Source organism: Notolepis coatsorum (genome assembly GCF_963971535.1).
Source record: "Notolepis coatsorum genome assembly, contig: SUPER_10_unloc_1, whole genome shotgun sequence".
Classification (NCBI taxonomy): domain Eukaryota; kingdom Metazoa; phylum Chordata; class Actinopteri; order Aulopiformes; family Paralepididae; genus Notolepis; species Notolepis coatsorum.
In genome coordinates this window covers 922,283-942,931 of record NW_028174872.1, presented here as the reverse complement: position 1 = coordinate 942,931, position 20,649 = coordinate 922,283, and the positions used below count along the sequence as shown (strand labels likewise).

Sequence of the window (20,649 nt, the reverse complement as noted above, 5' to 3'; positions counted from 1 at the left end):
TTTATAATTTTTTCTTTTTACATCAGGCTCATCAATGTGGAATGACTAACAGACCCAACAAACGGCTTCCGTTCGAGGCCTAATTATTTAATCCTAACTATGGTTAGGAATATCAGTCTTTTTTTGTTGTTGCATATGTAACGGTTGTTATATCGTCACCTTAAACACAGATGCCCCGAGGGAGTTTCGAACCCATGGTCTGCCGCACCACGGGTCGACAGCACAGACCGCTATACCAAGAGGTGAACTCACTGCTTTGCAACGTGTCTATGTGTCTATGTGTCTTTTTTTTTTTTTTTTATTTCTCTGATTTTCTCGTTGTGCCAATTCCCCCCCCCCCTCCCCTACCTGGCTGCTGTATGCATGTTCTCCTACGAGTCGGTACAAGGGTGTCCCGAGTCGATCGCACGCTTCCTCCGAGACGTGCGCCGACAGCCAGTGACGTCTTTTCACTTGGCAGCGAGGACTCTCATTGGTGAAGTGTAACACGTGGGAGGGCACGCTATCTCCACCAAGTCCTGCCCCGCTTAGCAAGCGCCGATACCTGACCTGTAGGCGTCGCTGTCCACAACGCCAGATTCCCACCCACCAGCTTACCCACCCCCTAATACTGCCAATTGTATTAGAGTGAACGGCCAGCCAAGCTGGTGACAACGCCGAGAGCTGGGCTCGAACCCAGCATCTCCTGCGTTGGTCTGTGTCTTTTAAGGGTAAGAGTGAGTTGTTGAACCCATAGCACCGCTACTCGCCACAGTCTGATCACATCCGGCTTCAACATGGACGGTCGCATTTTACGTAGCTCCCGTAACCAACGCAACAGAGCAACAACAACAAAGTACTTTGCGCATTTTCTACTTTCCCTCCTGTGGATTATGGATTTGTACCTGAATTCACAACTCAAGCAGCAACTCCAGACAGAAGTGGAGGATAGCGAAAACGTAAAACAGCAGTCCCATTGCGACTTCTATTTGTTAACGGGCTCGGAGAGGAAACATCCTGCCTTCGGAGCCACGACCATCCACACAGTACTTACTGCAAATCCGGAACGAAAGAAATTACCCCCGGCAGGCAAGTGTAATAAGAGATCAATGTTTTTATTATACCTGCTCATGTCGGGTGACATTCATCAGAACCCTGGTCCCGTAATGACACGGAACCAGAGACTACAGTCAAATCTGCTGATCCAAGAAGCAGCAGCAGCCAGCACAACAGATCAACGGCTACCCACACATACTGCGGCTAACGACATGATCAACGGCAACATTCCTCCTCTGCCACCCCTGCAAAAGAACCCACGAGAGGCCACAGCGAGAGGGAAGGAACCGGGGTTCACAACCGAGGCGCCCAGCACGTCGCGGGGACAAAACAGCGAGGCATCGCTCCTCACACCGGCGCCGGAGATCAACAGCATCCACGCAATTGACGCTCCAGCCAGCAGTTGCACCAGCCGACCAGCAAGCGGCGACATACCCTCACAGAAGCCCCAGCGGACTCGGCGAGTGGCTAAAGGAAGAGCGGCGCGGGACATCGAGACCACCAAGGACCCGACGGTTAGCTTGGCTGGCCCCGCCAAGGCCAAGGCCGCCATGCCAGCAAGTCTACCCGGGCCGAGGCCAGGACAAAAGGCACCCCCCCTCCCCCACAATGGAGTACAATCAGACATATCTGTAATCAACCAGCCCCCCCCCCCACATCGCGGGCTTTCACACAAAGGAATACAGACACAGACACCAGCAAAGGACAAAGCATCACCCCACCCCCCCCTCCCCACCCACGGCACAAACAGCAACAACGCCCCCCCTCCCCCCACCACAGGACAGGACACAATGGAACAGAGTTACCTCAACTGTGACGACATCAAACTTATTACAAGCAAAAATGGACTTCACATATTTCACTTAAACATAAACAGCTTGAAACCGAAATTGGCTGAAATCAGACATTTGTTTCTAAACGGTAAGGCAAATATATTATGTTTCACAGAAACAAAACTTGACTCATCTGTTCAGGATCCAGAGATAGAAATCGAGGACTATTCAATCATCAGGAGGGATAGGAACCAGTATGGAGGTGGTGTCTGTGTGTATATACACAAAGATACCAAATTCAGCAACCGTACTGACCTTAACCATGACGAGATTGAAACTGTATGGATTGAAATCTTATTTGAAAGGGCAAAATCAGTACTAATAGGCACAATCTATAGACCACCAGAACAGACTGGTTTTTATGATACTCTGGATGTGTGCTTAGCTGGAGCTGAGGATGCGGAAAAAATTCTTATTGGGGATTGGAACACGGATATGCAACAAAAAAATGCACCCGTCTTCAAATCCTTCAATAGGTTTTGTGATCTGCACGGCCTCAGCCAACTAATCACCCAACCCACAAGGATATGTGAATCAACTCAGACTACCATTGACCTCATACTGACCTCTGACAAGTCCAAGATCTCCAGTAAAGGGGTTATAGCATGCGGGTTAAGTGATCATTACATGATATTCTGTACCCGCAAAAAGCTAAAACTAAAGGCTGGCTGTCACAAAACAGTCACATCTAGAGACCTCAAAACCTACTCTAGCGAGGCCTTTAACCTTGAACTGGAGAGTCTGGACTGGTCAGATGAACTCAATGGTACACTGGTTGAAGAAACTTGGCTTGGCTTCAAAACCAAATTTTCATCAATACTAAACAAAATGGCCCCCCTAAGAACCACCAGGGTAAAAAATCGCGCTGAGCCATGGATGCACACTGAAATACTGACCGCTATGAAAGCCAGAGACAAAAAATGCTCTGAGTTTCGTAAAAGTCAGTCAAAGCTTACCAAAAGCACGAGCAGTGAACTCCAAGACCACGTGACTGAACTCAAACTAGAAAGAAACAGACTAAGAAATGACGTAAACTCCATGATCAAAACTGCAAAAAAAAAAAATTTCATCAATGACAAAACCGAGGAAAACAAAAATAAACCACGTGAACTTTGGAAATTACTCAACAATCAACTAGGCTGCAGTAAAAAACTCAAAACCAGGTTCTCAAACATAAACATAAAGACGGACAACACGCTCATCACAGACAAGCTGGATGTAGCCAATTACTTAAACACTTTCTTCACAAACATAGCCACAACACTGGTAAACAAACTACCCTCCCACTCAGGGCAGTATGGGGTAGAACACATAGTAGCATACTACATGAACCTAGGCGTCCACAAAGACGACTTCAAACTGGAAATAGTAACTACAGATGAGGTACTCAAAAAACTGAGCGCCCTCCAACCAAACAAGGCCACTGGCCATGACAACATCCCCTCCAAATTCCTCAGAGACTCAGCAGCAGCCATCACCCCAGTCATCACACACATAATAAACCTCTCCATAAAACAGGGACACGTCCCCAAGGACTTCAAAATTGCGAGAGTAACACCCCTGCACAAAAAGGGCAGCAAATTAGACCCGGGTAACTACCGCCCTGTTTCTATCCTTACATCCATCTCGAAAGTCATGGAAAAAATAGTATACGAACAGATCGAAAAATACCTCGCGGAAAAAAATCTAATCTACGAATTCCAATCTGGCTTCAGAACATCCCACTCCACTGACACATGCCTTCTCTACTTGAACGACCACATCAAACAAGAGGTGGACGCGGGCAAATACTGCGGCATGGTCATGCTGGACCTACAAAAGGCCTTCGACACTGTCAATCACACCATTCTGATTGACAAGCTAAAAGCAATTGGTTTTGATAGTTTATCAGTGAGCTGGATACAATCCTACCTGGAGGGGAGGGAACAGATGGTGGAAGTAAACGGTACCCTATCCCCCCCCCTCACAGTGAGCTGTGGTGTTCCACAAGGAAGCATACTAGGACCGCTACTATTCCTAATTTATGCAAATGACATGTCGTCAGCTTGTGACTGCAACTTGTTCCTGTTTGCGGACGACTCAGCCCTGCTGGTCTCTGACAAGAACAAGTTACAGGTTGAAAAAGCCCTCAGCTCGGAACTAGGCAAAATCTGCATATGGCTCGCCGACAACAAACTATCATTACACATGGGCAAAACAGAGTCCATTCTCTTCGGTTCAAATAACAAACTCAGCAAGACTGACGACTTCTCGGTTACAGTGGGTGACAATATTGTCACAAGGAAAGATGAAATTACCTACCTGGGTTCCATCCTAGAGGCTAATCTTTCCTGTGACAAAATGGCATCCAATGTAATAAAAAAAGTCAACCAACGAACGCGATTCTTGTACCGGATCTCCTCTCTGGTAAACAAGAATACCCTGAAGACTCTAGCAGGAGCACTCATTCAAGGGTACTACGACTATGCTTGCACCTCATGGTACCAAAGCACCTCAAAGGCACTAAAAAACAAATTACAAACATCTCAAAACAAGCTAGTCAGACTACTACTTGACCTGACTCCTAGAACCCACCTCACCCCTGCCCACTTTGACAACCTAGGATGGCTTAGAGTAGACGACAGAGTACAGCAACTTGCAATGGGCCTGGTCTACAAGATACACTACGCGACCAAGGTACCCATGTACATGTCAAAATACTTCCCAAAGGTCAGTGAATACCACGATCACAACACCAGAGGGAGCTCCACAAATCATGTAAAACCCAGATTCGGCTCAAACAAGGGACTAAACACGTTTCGCAATTATGCCACATCAATGTGGAACGCCCTGCCTAAAGCTGTAAAGGAATGTGAATCACTACCCACCTTCAAAAACACTCTCAAAAAACACCTACGTGAGACTGCAATTCGAAACTGGCCCCTACAAATGTCCTAACCTAGTTGTACAGTAAATGACCAAGTAAGGCTTTGTCAACATTCCAATGTACAGTGTAAATTGTGTGTGTGTCCCCTACCCAACCCCCCCCCCCCCCCCCCCCCACCTCCAATGTACAGCCCTCACCCAACCCACCCAACCCCACCCCACCAACCTCCTCCAATGTACAGTTTCTACGCCAAATGTATATACACTCCTTTTCTGGACACTTTTGTATCACAAACAGTACTGTATTTGCAAATCTGATATGTCATAAATGTATAGATGTAGCAGTACTGTCTATCTGTATGTCATGTATGTCATATATGTTATGATGAATTGAAAATGGGGGACCCTGGTGGAAACAAGACGAAAGTCTTTCTCTGGTCTGCATCCCCTTAACAATTGTATGTATTGAGATGTACTGTACTGTACCCATTCTGCAATCTGTTAATAAACTTTTCAATCAATCAATCACTTCACAACATCTGAAGTCCATCGTGACTGCGCCTCGCGGTACCATCCGTTACCATCTTTTTTTCTTGGTCTCGTCAATTTTATTTCTGTTCAATATGAGTCCAAATCTCTCTGTTAACGACATCAGTGCAATGGTTCTTCGTAGTTTTCTGCACGCATGACTTCTCTGTCCTACTCAGAAGTGTAGTCCAGCCATGAGTCCGCCCCCCGGTGGCCGAATGAGAGATGAATGTAACCAGTGTATAAACAAACAAACAAACACACACTACACACACACACACACAGTACGCCGGGGTGCGTGGCATTGTCTTATACTGTGGAATTATTGGAATACCTTTATTACTCTTACGACAGAACAAAATATTACAGTATAAAGGTTATATTGATATATGAAAGGTTTTAATGTTTATACAAAGCTATTCTTGTTCTTTTTTTGTACAGTATGTTTTCCTACATAGATATTTCCTGTGTGTTTTGAAAAGGATTATATACTTAATATATATAAATGGTATATATTGAGAAATGCTGTGCCCGAGGGGTCTGGGCTTTACGAAACTCTTCTGAGATACTCTTGCGACGTCGCCACCCGGGGCATATGGAAAGGACAGTCTAATAATCCTTTATTCTGTACTTATGCCCCTTATTTGAAATACCTCATTCCTGACTCTCTTTATAAACTGCAAAGAATTGCAACAGCTGTGACAATACAGCTGTCTCTTATAATTTAGAACCCCAGTTTTATTAAGTTGTTTTTATTTGTTTTTTTTTGGGAATGTTTGATTTTCTTTCACACCAGGTGCTCTGGCCTTTGGCTTCTGTGCGGATGCTTATGTATGTGTAGTTGTATGGCTATATTTTGCCCTAGAGGAATGTATTCACCTAAAGAAGCACTTGTTTTGTCTTGTTCGGTTGTTCCTTTATTCACTGTGATTTTGTTTTCTACTGCTCCCAGGATGTTCTGGTTTGCAGTATCTGCTTTACTCAGAGCTTTCAGAAGCTCTGTCATGTTTCAATCTGTGTTTCTCGAGATATCTTTTTTTCCTTTTCCTTGATTATGTTTCTCATGATCAAAATAAAACGTTTTAAAATCTGCAACGTCCAACACGTTATTTTGTCTGATGCAATTTCTTGTTTTGCTTAACAGGGACAGGTGTCAATACTTTCACGAGTACAGTATAAATACTTAACTTTATCTTTATCTTTATTACGGATCCCCATTAGTCATCACCGCAGCAACAACTAGTCTTCCTGGGGTCCACACACAACAAAAACAGTACATACATAACATTATAGTAGCATACATTAAAATATATATTCCAATATTCCTACATATAAAAATAATTCCAAATAGCATTACAGTACACAGAGTATCAGATCACAGAAAATACAATAAAAGGGATTAAACTCTCAGACAGTCATATCTTTACAGTGTAAACTACAGTATCTGTGTTTTTCTTTAATGTAAACTAATTTATTTTTCTCTCAATGCTCTTTTCAAATTATTTTTAAAACTTATCTTACTGGTTATCTGAGTAAGATGTACTGGCAGTTTATTCCAATATGACATGGCTCTATATAACACAGTTTTCTTTGCTGCATTGGTTTTTGGTAGTAGCAGTGTGAACATTTCCCTACAGGCATGCCTAGTATTATACTTATGTCGATCATGTGTACATGTTAGCTGTGAATACAAACAGATAGGTTCTCTTGAGATATATATATATTCCTCATGAACAAGATCAGGCTGCAATCCAGTTTGCCTTCCACCTTCAACCACGACAGCTTGGTATGCATCCCCTCCACACTGTTTCTCTTTGAGCAGTTCAGGGCCAGACGGGCCGCTCTGTTCTGTAACTCATGATACTGAATACTAATATGAGCACTTGACAATGACATTTATCATTTCGGCAAACTTAGTCTATTGAAAACTGAGGAGGGGAATTTGTCTTATACGGTCACTCACATTTGAATGACTTTGTACATATTAAAGGGGAAAAAACAACTAAAACGATGCTGATTTATTTTGCACATAATCTCACGCACATCCCAAAAACTCGAAACAGTTTTGCACACATTAATTTAGTTTGATAGTTATTGAGAGTAAATGAGTTTGAATATGGCCATCAGTGATGTTATCGGGGACATTGGATCCTTGTGTTAATTACAGCACCATGATGTAGATGAAATAGCAATATCTTGTTTTATAGGGACTGCTACCTTATAATTTAATTGAGCGGTGATTAACACAACACAAGGATTCAGTGTCCCCGATGACATTACTGGTTGCCATATTAAAACTCATTACTCTCAATAACTGTCAAACTAAATTAATATTTGCAAAACTGTTTAGAGTTTTTGGATGTGTGTGAGATTATTTGTAAAATAAATTGCCGCTGTTGTTTTGGTGAAATGCCCCTTTAACCTAATCTGATGGCAGCATTCCAGCTAATTTTGCAATGTAAAATATTTGCATCATGTCATTGTGTCTTTACCAGCACAGCACCAGGTCTACTGGGACAACATTGGAAAGGTGCAAATGAAGGCAAGCTAGAGTCTAATGATTGTATGGTGAATAGCACCATCTTGTGTCCATTATAATCTGCCACCAGTTTATACTGTAAATCAGTGAGAGTTGCCAAGTTGGCCCGTCCAAAGATCTCTTGTCATTGTATTGACTATAGGGCATAAACCACTACACCTTGTATTCAAGATCCTTATATTTAATGGTGATCGTGTGCCAATACAACGATAACACACCAGGCCAATATACAGATTAGAGAACATTAAAAACAAAAAATCTCTAGAAATTCTATCCAAACCAATGAGCTTCTAGATACAGTAGAAAGGATATGCAGCCAGGATGAGCTACTAGATACAGTAGAAAGGATATGCAGCCAGTATGAGCTTGTTGCATAATATACTCATGTTAAACAGTTGGCATTGGTGCAGAATTTGACTAGAACTGTCTCATAGGGACGAATGCTGGAATGGCATTTTGAATGGCGGGCCATAGTTAGACATAAGAAATCTCTCATCGACTCAGATAGATTGCTAGTCATACATAATGGCATTGAAAGACTGTCAAAATTACCTGAGTTCTGACAATGGTTTACCCCATTATGCATCTGTCTTCTTTCCATTGACTCCATAGGCATAGGTAATTCTACCCTTGCTCAGCAGACACACGACAGAGTAGAGCAGTCGTCTGGTGATCCAGAGGTTCACGGTTCGATTCCCGCTCCTCCCGAGCAACGTGTCGAAGTGTCCTTGAGCAAGACACTTAACCCCTAATTGCTCCCGATGAGCAGGTTGGCACCTTGCATGGTTGCCTCCGCCGTCGGTGTGTGAATGTGTGAGTGAATGGGTAAAATGTGAGGAACAAATTGTAAAGAGCTTTGGATAAAAGTGCTAGTATATAAATGCAGCCATTTACACGCATCTCTATGCTGGGATCGCGAGGTTGAAGAGGTGGGTTAGAATGTTAACCCTGGTGACGGCCTTTCCAAATCTGCTGTGAACCATAATGTAACATGTTTCTGTAAATGTTACTACAGGAAGTGATTAAGCAATAGAACAACATAAATAACATCAGATCTAAAGTATTTCCATCATCTCAGCCGCGACTCTATTTACTAGATTTATTACAACGCACGGCCTTGAGTGTTCTGTTGCTTTTATGCAATATCTGATTTCACATTGTGAATAAAACACTATAACGTTTTGACGGAGAGTTAATTCAGCGCAGTATACAATATATACTAAACTAGTCCTAGCAGTGTTTCTATAGCAAATAACATAGTGACATGTTATATAATTTCAATTTCAGAGTGCTATAATCAGCCTTTGTGTCTGTTTGAAAATTTGTTCTATAGAAAATATACAAAATAACTAACGGTCCTATTTATTATGGATTATTTATTTCATATGTGGAACAAGATATGGTCCAAGGACAAAGCTTGAAGATCTTGCACAACCTTTGACCTTTACAACATGTTGTTATTTTATAAGGAAAGATATTATATCTTCAGTGAACTGAAATAGAGTGCAGGTGTGTTGCATAACTTGTCTCTCATCATTACTGTACAAATGTTTATGTCAAGTCCTGTTGGATACTTAAATCAATATATCTTTTGAATGAACTATGAACTTGTGAAAGTGTTGTTATTTTTATATATGTATACACACACTATACATTGCCCTTTATATTTCATGGGTAACTCATTTTATTACTTTATACTTATAAAATGTTTATATGAAAATATGTACAGTCACCTTATACAGTTATTCTTTCCCTAATTTAACACGACTCTTGGAACTATTTAATTATGCATCATATTGAAACAGAAAGGTTATCTGACGTATTCCACCAAAGGGAAAAGTGATCATATCCAAATGTGTGCATTTTTTATTGGCTAGATTGAATATGTTAAAGGTAATTGATCCAAACATACATGAATGTGTAGCTCCACCACCGGACATAAGAATGGAGCCCTGTTTTCATCTCCTGCTGACCGACACTAGACAACAGTAAGCTGCTTGTATTTGTTCTGTGGCTGAAACACTTTGGGTATGTTGGCAATGTTTGCAAACATAGTAAAACTGATCTATATTACGATTTACAATAGGTTCAGAAAGATCCAAATATCTTATGTTCCATGTACAGATCAAGGTAGACTTAGTATGGAGTACTGTATTGCACAGGATAAACTCATATTTATAATTATAGCTACAATATATATATATATTGTACCGGGAGTAGACATAAGATAAAGTTAGCTATATTTGTACCATGAATAGACTTAGCATAGTTATTTGTATATTTATAACAGCGTGGGCTGTACATACACACATATTTGTATAATTGATACTGTAGAGTATACTTATGTTTCTATGAACTCTTAACTTGTTTAATTTGAACACTATTGAATTTCAATGATATTGTTAGATTTCGACTGAATTTCTCGTGTAGCACATGGAAATAGTGAGTTCAAGTCAATTCCTTTGCGTTTTGTTCAAAGTTCTATATTGAGGTTCAGTCGGTGAAACGGCAAGTTTCAAGCAAATATCCACACGGGTCCTTCTGGGTTTAGATGTCCACGTTTATTTATATAAAAGAACAAAAGACAAAATGCACAATATTCAATGAATGGTGATTCTTCCTAAACCAGCTCCTATCTAGGTCTGTCTCCCTCAAAGTCTGCCACCAGAAGAACAACTCTCTCTCTCCTTAAGCTCTTTTGATAACGCAGATGGGTCTGTTCTAAAACAAGATAGTTGCATTTACGACTGACCTATGCCCCAAACATCCTGGCTGTGGGTTCAACCGAAGGCCTTGGAGATAGAAGACTGTCCTGTATGAAGTGTCCCGGCTGCCCAGAGATAAGAGGTGAGGGAGAAGGTTATAGGCTGAATCCACCTCCACATGGAGGTCCGGCCCCCACATTGTTACCAACCCCCCCTGGAACAGAGAGAGGAGGCACAGACCCAAATCCCACAGTAATTCAAAATGACCAAATGTGACAAAATACAAATAAAATGGTTGCATATTGTTATCCAACCTACCCTGAGTATGAAAATAAAGATTTGTCCCCACATGCAAAGGAACAGAGGTATTGAAGATAGGAATCAAATATGTGAATATGCAAAGATCTAATCAAACAAACTTTACCCCGGTAGGCTAGAAACTAGAAACAAAGCTAAACATAGTGTGTGTGTGTGTGTGTGTGTGTGTGTGTGTGTGTGTGTGTGTGTGTGTGTGTGTGTGTGTGTGTGTGTGTGTGTGTGTGTGTGAGTCCCTCAGAACAATGATAGAGTGACTGAGTGAATGTAACTCCTAATTACCTCATCTTTCACAACTCAGCATCTTCAATATCAATTTAAACCCCAAACCCTGGGTAGAGGAGCTGTGAATGTCACTGATCTCTACTTCAGCTCACAGAACTCAGCCTTCCCAGGGTATGAATGAAGCCAAAGTCCAGAATAGAGAGGCTGAGTGAATGTGGTGTTGACTCTGTGCAGGAGGGTCATTGTGTCAGAGACGCTGTAGAAGGACAGAGTACCTGCCCTGTGATCCAGGTACACTCCTATTCTGGAGGACCGGGGGCCTGGTACTGTTATGCTCTTGTTATTGTGTCTGAAGAGGTAATCACTTTGTCTGCACAATAAAGCCCAGGATTTAGAATTGTATCCAAATAGACAGTTCTCCTCAGTGCCTGTTCTACTAATGTCTTTGTAGGAGGCTGCTACATAAACCCCTCCACCACTCCACTCCACCTCCCAGTAACAGCGTCCAGTCAGACCTTCTCTACCCAGAACCTGAGACCTTTCAATGAATCTTTCTGGGTGATTAGGATATGACTGCGCTTGATGCAGTGTTGCTTTTCTGTTCCCCTCAGACAAAAACAGACTTGTGTTTGGGTCCAGTGTGATCTGAGAGGAATATTGTAAGAAGTCAGCTCTGGTCTTGGGCTCTGGTGGCAGTAAAAGATTAACAGTATTCACCGTTGTTGAGATTATGGGCCACTGCTCTTTCAGAACGTCCTCTAGTTTGTCTCTCAGCTTAGACACAACCTCAGTCACATCTGCAAAGTACAGGAGAGGAAGGACACTGATGCTGGGTGAGTCTGTAGACTCACTGGGACCGGAGAGGGGGGGGGGTAACTCTGTAGAAAGTGGATGTGGTCCTCTGTGTGTGAGAGCTGCTCCAGCTCAGTGGCTTTCCTGCTCAGGTCCGCTATCTCCTGCTCCAGTCTCTTCTGCAGTTCTTCAGCCTGAGTCACGGTGGTCCTCTGTTGGGCTCTGATGACCTTCTTCAGCTCAGAGCGCCTCGTCTCCAAGGAGCGTATCAGCTCAGTAAATATTCTCTCACCGTCCTCCACTGCTTTATCAGCAGAGCGATTGAGAGAATCAACAGCCTGTTGGGCCTCTTTGAGTTGCTTCTCTCTCCCCTGGACTCTCTGGTGGATTTTCTGCTGACTCATGCCAAGCTCTTTCTGTCTCTCCGTCCTTTCTGCTGCAGCTGAGACTGTATCATGGCCTTTATGTTCATCCATGGAACACAAATAACAGATGCACTGCTGATCAGTACGACAGAAAATCTTCATAGCTTCATCATGACGAGAGCAGGTGTTCTCCTGAAGCCGTGTGGAGGCTTTGACCAGCTTGTGTTTCTTAAAGGTATCAGATTGATAGTGAAGCTGGAGGTGAGTTTCACAGTAAGAAGCCAGACATACCAGGCAGGACTTGAGGGCGTTCTGCTTTCTCCCAGTGCAGACATCACAGGCCACATCTCCAGGTCCAGCATAACAGTGATCAGGAGGAGCAGCTTGGAGTCCTGTCTTCATTAGTTGTTCCATCATTTCAGCCATTATATTGTTTTTCTTCAGAACAGGCCTCGGAGTAAAGGTCTCCCTGCACTGGGGACATGTGTAGATCCCCTTCTGATCACCGTGATCCCAGCAGTCTGTAATACAGCCCATACAGTAGCTGTGTCCACAGGGAATAGCTACCGGATCCTTCAGTAGATCCAGACAGATAGAACAGCAGAACTGGTCCCGGTCCAGATCAACTCCTTGCTGCGCCATTTTATTCTACAAAGACAACGACACTCTTAAGTTTTGTTTTCTCAGGAAGAGTGATCGTGTGGGTGGGAGGTGCTTCCTGGTTGTAGAGTAAACTCTGAACGCGTCACGGGGTGGGAGGTGCTTCCTGGTTCTAGCTGTCCAGGGGAGGAGTCGCTTTAAAGAGACAGTGTCTATTTGACTGTGATTCATAGATAGAAGATGTTTTTTTTTACTTAGTTCAGGACTTTCTATCGTCATTAACTACCTCTAATTAGCTTACTTTGTCAAGGAAACCCCACTAAAACTCATAAGCACAAAGAGAGACAGGCAAAATGGTAAACATACTCAATAAAACACTCTCTTTCTCTCTCTCACTCTCTCATTTCCCCTCTCTCTCTCTCTCTCTCTCTCTCATTTCCTCTCTCTCTCCTCCTCCTCCCTCCTTAAAGCCCACTCTAAAAGAGGCCCCGGCGAACACAAGAGCTGGAGTGGACGGGGGAACAAAGAGTTGTTAAAAAATCTCTCTTGTTCTCCTCCTCTCTCTCTCTCTCTCTCTCTCTCTCTCTCTCTCTCTCTCTCTCTCTCTCTCTCTCTCTCTCTCTCTCTCTCTCTCTCTCTCTCTCTCTCTCTCTCTCTCTCTCTCTCTCTCTCTCTCTCTCTCTCTCTCGTTATTTCACTGATTTGATTTACTGATTTGTTTGAAGGCTGGTTTCTTACCAGTTTGCCCAAAACCCCCACCACCTCCTAATAGACAGTCTCCTCCCCACCGCATGTATATATTCCCTCCCCGCCGTATGTATATTTCCCTCCCACCCACCCACCCCCTCCTAATGTACAGTCCCCTCCCCATCATATGTATTGATTGATTGATTGAAAAGTTTATTAACAGATTGCAGAATGGGTACAGTACAGTACATCTCAATACATACAATTGTTAAGGGGATTGTGGTGGATTTTTGACGTCTCTAGGGATGGTTAAATGAAATACAGAGACAAGAGATTGGCCTTAAATCAGAGTGCAAACCACCAGGTTCTCCACGGACATCCAGCAGCCTAAAACAGTGTCACACTGCGAATTAGATATTCTGAAATAATAAAACAGGAGCAGAAAGAGACTCACGTTAAAGGAATACAATACAGGTTTATTGGAAAAGAAAATAATACAGTACGCCCATACGGACGGACTTTCAGTCTGTCAGAGTGTATATTCACAGGTCTGTCAGAGTGAAAGTGAAGACAAAGCAATATTGTAATGGCTTAACACAGTGAGATAGAGACGCCTCCTTCGATGCATTCTTGGGAGGCTCCAAAAAGGGCTTCTAGCCGGCGCTGACCTTGACAAACTTATCAGGCCAGATGAATGGGTGCCCTGTCTTTAAACAGAAATCATGACTTCACAAAGAGAGAAGGGGGAGGAGGAGGTGGAGGGGGGGGGAGGAGGAGGAGGAGGAGGAGGAGGAGGAGGAGGAGGAGGAGGAGGAGGATGTGAAATTACCCTTCACATTCCCCACTTTGTGCCATTTTTGGCACATCCTGGTAATTTCAACCATCAATATCACTAAACCACAGTCTCAAGACACCATGCAGAACATCAAATCAATCAACATTAATACATCATAATGTCATACTTGGCTAAGTAGGACGATAATTCCAAGCAGGTAATTGCAAAATGTTGCATCCTTAGGTACAATACATTTTTTTTTTAAAACATAATAAGGTAGAACAATAACTCTTGAGAAAGAAAGAAGAGGGGGAAAAAAGTTCAGGTGCAAATTGAAAAGGGGAGGAGTCCCAGGCCGGGGACAGATTGGTCGCTGGCGCCTTATAAAGCGCTTCTCAGTGACCCGAAGCGCTGACAGCAGTTAATAGGAAACAAAGAACAAATAAAATAAAATGGCAGTCTTAATATAAGTAGTATTTTCAAACTCTGAATATGTACCCATATCTAAATCAGAAATTTGACTTTTTAATATGCACACTGGCTTCCCTTGTTGTCATTCTCAGTAGCAGTCACAGTGGACTACAGTAGCAGTCAGGTGTCTTCCCCACTCCTTCACACACAGAACGATATATCTGTTGCAAGGAGGCTGGATGCCGTTGAGTACAGTAGCAGTCAGGTGTCTTCCCACTCCTTCACACACAGAACGATATATCTGTTGTAAGGAGGCTGGATGCCGTTGAGTACAGTAGCAGTCAGGTGTCTTCCCACTCCTTCACACACAGAACGATATATCTGTTGTAAGGAGGCTGGATGCCGTTGAGTACAGTAGCAGTCAGGTGTCTTCCCACTCCTTCACACACAGAACGATATATCTGTTGTAAGGAGGCTGGATGCCGTTGAGTACAGTAGCAGTCAGGTGTCTTCCCACTCCTTCACACACAGAACGATATATATCTGTTGCAAGGAGGCTGGATGCCGTTGAGTAGAGTAGCAGTCATCTCCCCATAGTTGAATACAGCAGCATACCAGGTGCAAAAGGGCTTGTATTGCCGACTGGGGTGCGTGGTAGGGGTTCCTGTGGATCCCAGCAGCGATGCGTTCTTATCTTCGTGGCAGGGCGGGGCTATTGCACAGGGAGCTTAGCTGGAGTTCCTGTCCCAGTTGCCCTCCCAGGGCCTCCACTGATCCCTGGGCCCCGCTTCCGTAGCACCGGCCCTGCTGTGGTGTTGCCATATCATGCGAGATGTTGAGCAGGCGGTTCCTGTTGGACTTGGGACTGAACCTGATTAGGTTGTCGTCGTCCTCCGCGGGTTCATATGGGTATGGTGGCTGGTGTGCCGGTGGAGATGGGGCCCCTAGGTGGTGTGGTTGCCCAGGGACAGCGTGGCCCTGCAGTGGGAAGTACGGCCCTGGTGCATATTCGTTATCTTCTTTCTCCTGCGCTGAGAGAAACGCACCATCCTCCCCCTCACATTCCATAGATCTGAGTTCGACAGCATTGATTAATACTGCATCTTGGATGTCATGCGTCGCGTTAATGAGATTGCGCCGGCCAAAGGAAAAGAAATCAAACACAAAAAAAAAAAAAACAATTTCAAACATGGTCAGTGTGTTACATGTCTGGATATCCCTCATAGTTGTACTGGCTGGAAACAAAGGGGAAAAAAACTGTTTACAGTTAGCTGTCGCCCAAGTTGAAACATGTGGAAATAGTGACCACCAGGGGTTACAAGTTGTAACATGCAATCAAATATCAAAAGGAATGACAAATCCAACTTTAGGACACTGGTATTACAAACGCTGTGATGGCGGAAAGACAAGTGCCTCAATAAGCTGTATAAGACAGTGTCTATGGAATTTAGAACATTTGAATAGCACTTATATTCAAAAGTGCTTGGAATAGAGGCCAAAAAATAAATAAAAAAATGCCTAACTGCTGTGCAGTGGCAGAGCAGGTATAACATTGGAAAAGCATGATAGAGATAAACACAGATAGTGACCAAAGCCTTGAACTTATCGCATTGTCACATACATAATCAATAACACAGATAGTGACCAAAACCCACATCAAAGTTGAGCTTCTCGCAGTGTCACGTATGTAGCTTAACACAGATAGTGACCAAAGCCCACATCAAAGTTGAGCTTCTCGCAGTGTCACGTATGTAGCTTATCTTATCTTAACACAGATAGTGACCAAAGCCCACATCAAAGTTGAGCTTCTCGCAGTGTCACGTATGTAGCTTATCTTATCTTAACACAGATAGTGACCAAAGCCCACATCAAAGTTGAGCTTCTCGCAGTGTCACGTATGTAGCTTAACACAGATAGTGACCAAAGCCCACATCAAAGTTGAGCTTCTCGCAGTGTCACGTATGTAGCTTAACACAGATAGTGACCAAAGCCCACATCAAAGTTGAGCTTCTCGCAGTGTCACGTATGTAGCTTAACACAGATAGTGACCAAAGCCCACATCAAAGTTGAGCTTCTCGCAGTGTCACGTATGTAGCTTATCTTATCTTAACACAGATAGTGACCAAAGCCCACATCAAAGTTGAGCTTCTCGCAGTGTCACGTATGTAGCTTATCTTATCTTAACACAGATAGTGACCAAAGCCCACATCAAAGTTGAGCTTCTCGCAGTGTCACGTATGTAGCTTAACACAGATAGTGACCAAAGCCCACATCAAAGTTGAGCTTCTCGCAGTGTCACGTATGTAATCAATAACACAGATAGTGACCAAAGCCCATATCAAAGTTGAGCTTCTCGCAGTGTCACGTATGTAGCTTATCTTAACACAGATAGTGACCAAAGCCCACACAAAGTTGAGCTTCTCGCAGTGTCACGTATGTAGCTTATCTTAACACAGATAGTGACCAAAGCCCATATCAAAGTTGAGCTTCTCGCAGTGTCACGTATGTAGCTTATCTTAACACAGATAGTGACCAAAGCCCACATCAAAGTTGAGCTTCTCGCAGTGTCACGTATGTAATCAATAACACAGATAGTGACCAAAGCCTAACCAGGGTTGACTTCTCGCATTGTCACATACATAATCAATAACACAGATAGTGACCAAAGCCTAACCAGGGTTGACTTCTCGCAGTGTCACATACATAATCAATAACACAGATAGTGACCAAAGCCTAACCAGGGTTGATTTCTCGCAGTGTCACATACATATAGAGATAAACACAGATAGTGACCAAAGTAACCAGGGTTGACTTCTCGCAGTGTCACATACATATAGAGATAAACACAGATAGTGACCAAAGTAACCAGGGTTGACTTCTCGCAGTGTCACATACATATAGAGATAAACACAGATAGTATTACATTCAGACGGCCCCCCCCCCACTCCTGCTTACCTAACTCGCCGCGACGCTGCATGTAATGCCCGTGGAATGCCGTCCCGACCAGCCGATGCAGACAGACAATTCCTCACTGTCCCAGACGTGGCTGTGTTGTAGAGCGATGAAGAGCCCGTCTGCACCGGCAGGATCGGTTGGCATCCCCGCTTCAGACACCAAGAATGTGGTGGATTTTTGACGTCTCTAGGGATGGTTAAATGAAATACAGAGACAAGAGATTGGCCTTAAATCAGAGTGCAAACCACCAGGTTCTCCACGGACATCCAGCAGCCTAAAACAGTGTCACACTGCGAATTAGATATTCTGAAATAATAAAACAGGAGCAGAAAGAGACTCACGTTAAAGGAATACAATACAGGTTTATTGGAAAAGAAAATAATACAGTACGCCCATACGGACGGACTTTCAGTCTGTCAGAGTGTATATTCACAGGTCTGTCAGAGTGAAAGTGAAGACAAAGCAATATTGTAATGGCTTAACACAGTGAGATAGAGACGCCTCCTTCGATGCATTCTTGGGAGGCTCCAAAAAGGGCTTCTAGCCGGCGCTGACCTTGACAAACTTATCAGGCCAGATGAATGGGTGCCCTGTCTTTAAACAGAAATCATGACTTCACAAAGAGAGAAGGGGGAGGAGGAGGTGGAGGGGGGGGGGAGGAGGAGGAGGAGGAGGAGGAGGAGGAGGAGGATGTGAAATTACCCTTCACAGGATGCAGACCAGAGAAAGACTTTCGTCTTGTTTACATCAGGGTCCCCCATTTTCAATTCATCATAACATATATGACATACATGACATACAGATAGACAGTACTGCTACATCTATACATTTATGACATATCAGATTTGCAAATACAGTACTGTTTGTGATACAAAAGTGTCCAGAAAAGGAGTGTATATACATTTGGCATAGAAACTGTACATTGGAGGAGGTTGGTGGGGTGGGGTTGGGTGGGTTGGGTGAGGGCTGTACATTGGAGGTGGGGGGGGGGGGGGGGGGGGGGGGTTGGGTAGGGGACACACACACATTTTACACTGTACATTGGAATATTGACAAAGCCTTACTTGGTCATTTACTGTACAACTAGGTTAGGACATTTGTAGGGGCCAGTTTTGAATTGCAGTCTCACGTAGGTGTTTTTTGAGAGTGTTTTTGAAGGTGGGTAGTGATTCACATTCCTTTACAGCTTTAGGCAGGGCGTTCCACATTGATGTGGCATAATTGCGAAACGTGTTTAGTCCCTTGTTTGAGCCGAATCTGGGTTTTACATGATTTGTGGAGCTCCCTCTGGTGTTGTGATCGTGGTATTCACTGACCTTTGGGAAGTATTTTGACATGTACATGGGTACCTTGGTCGCGTAGTGTATCTTGTAGACCAGGCCCATTGCAAGTTGCTGTACTCTGTCGTCTACTCTAAGCCATCCTAGGTTGTCAAAGTGGGCAGGGGTGAGGTGGGTTCTAGGAGTCAGGTCAAGTAGTAGTCTGACTAGCTTGTTTTGAGATGTTTGTAATTTGTTTTTTAGTGCCTTTGAGGTGCTTTGGTACCATGAGGTGCAAGCATAGTCGTAGTACCCTTGAATGAGTGCTCCTGCTAGAGTCTTCAGGGTATTCTTGTTTACCAGAGAGGAGATCCGGTACAAGAATCGCGTTCGTTGGTTGACTTTTTTTATTACATTGGATGCCATTTTGTCACAGGAAAGATTAGCCTCTAGGATGGAACCCAGGTAGGTAATTTCATCTTTCCTTGTGATAATATTGGCACCCACTGTAACCGAGAAGCCGTCGGTCTTGCTGAGTTTGTTATTTGAACCGAAGAGAATGGACTCTGTTTTGCCCATGTGTAATGATAGTTTGTTGTCGGCGAGCCATATGCAGATTTTGCCTAGTTCCGAGCTGAGGGCTTTTTCAACCTGTAACTTGTTCTTGTCAGAGACCAGCAGGGCTGAGTCGTCCGCAAACAGGAACAAGTTGCAGTCACAAGCTGACGACATGTCATTTGCATAAATTAGGAATAGTAGCGGCCCTAGTATGCTTCCTTGTGGAACACCACAGCTCACTGTGAGGGGGGGGGGATAGGGTACCGTTTACTTCCACCATCTGTTCCCTCCCCTCCAGGTAGGATTGTATCCAGCTCACTGATAAACTATCAAAACCAATTGCTTTTAGCTTGTCAATCAGAATGGTGTGATTGACAGTGTCGAAGGCCTTTTGTAGGTCCAGCATGACCATGCCGCAGTATTTGCCCGCGTCCACCTCTTGTTTGATGTGGTCGTTCAAGTAGAGAAGGCATGTGTCAGTGGAGTGGGATGTTCTGAAGCCAGATTGGAATTCGTAGATTAGATTTTTTTCCGCGAGGTACTTTTCGATCTGTTCGTATACTATTTTTTCCATGACTTTCGAGATGGATGTAAGGATAGAAACAGGGCGGTAGTTACCCGGGTCTAATTTGCTGCCCTTTTTGTGCAGGGGTGTTACTCTCGCAATTTTGAAGTCCTTGGGGACGTGTCCCTGTTTTATGGAGAGGTTTATTATGTGTGTGATGACTGGGGTGATGGCTGCTGCTGAGTCTCTGAGGAATTTGGAGGGGATGTTGTCATGGCCAGTGGCCTTGTTTGGTTGGAGGGCGCTCAGTTTTTTGAGTACCTCATCTGTAGTTACTATTTCCAGTTTGAAGTCGTCTTTGTGGACGCCTAGGTTCTTGTAGTATGCTACTATGTGTTCTACCCCATACTGCCCTGAGTGGGAGGGTAGTTTGTTTACCAGTGTTGTGGCTATGTTTGTGAAGAAAGTGTTTAAGTAATTGGCTACATCCAGCTCTGTCAGGATCTAGGGGTAACAGTACTGTATTGAATACCGCTTATGTCACAAATGTATCAGTACTAAATACCTATATGTCCCTATGCCATAAATGTCATGTATGTTGTGTATGTCATAAATGTCTATATGAATTGAAAATGGGGGACCCTGATGGAAACAAGACAAACGTCTTTCTCAGGTCTGCATCCCCTTAAAAATTGTA

The 20,649-nt window shown here is 43.6% G+C and overlaps 1 protein-coding gene across 1 annotated transcript; it reads right to left on the bottom strand.

The window, feature by feature from the left end:
• Positions 1–11,183: 11,183 nt before the first annotated feature.
• LOC311236321 (tripartite motif-containing protein 16-like) lies at positions 11,184–12,844 on the bottom strand (the record flags this gene model as incomplete). The annotated part of the gene is given in 2 exon segments (XM_084338395.1): positions 11,184–11,915; positions 11,918–12,844. Coding segments are annotated over 2 exon segments (1,659 nt in total).
• Between the last annotated feature and the right edge of the window lie 7,805 nt (positions 12,845–20,649).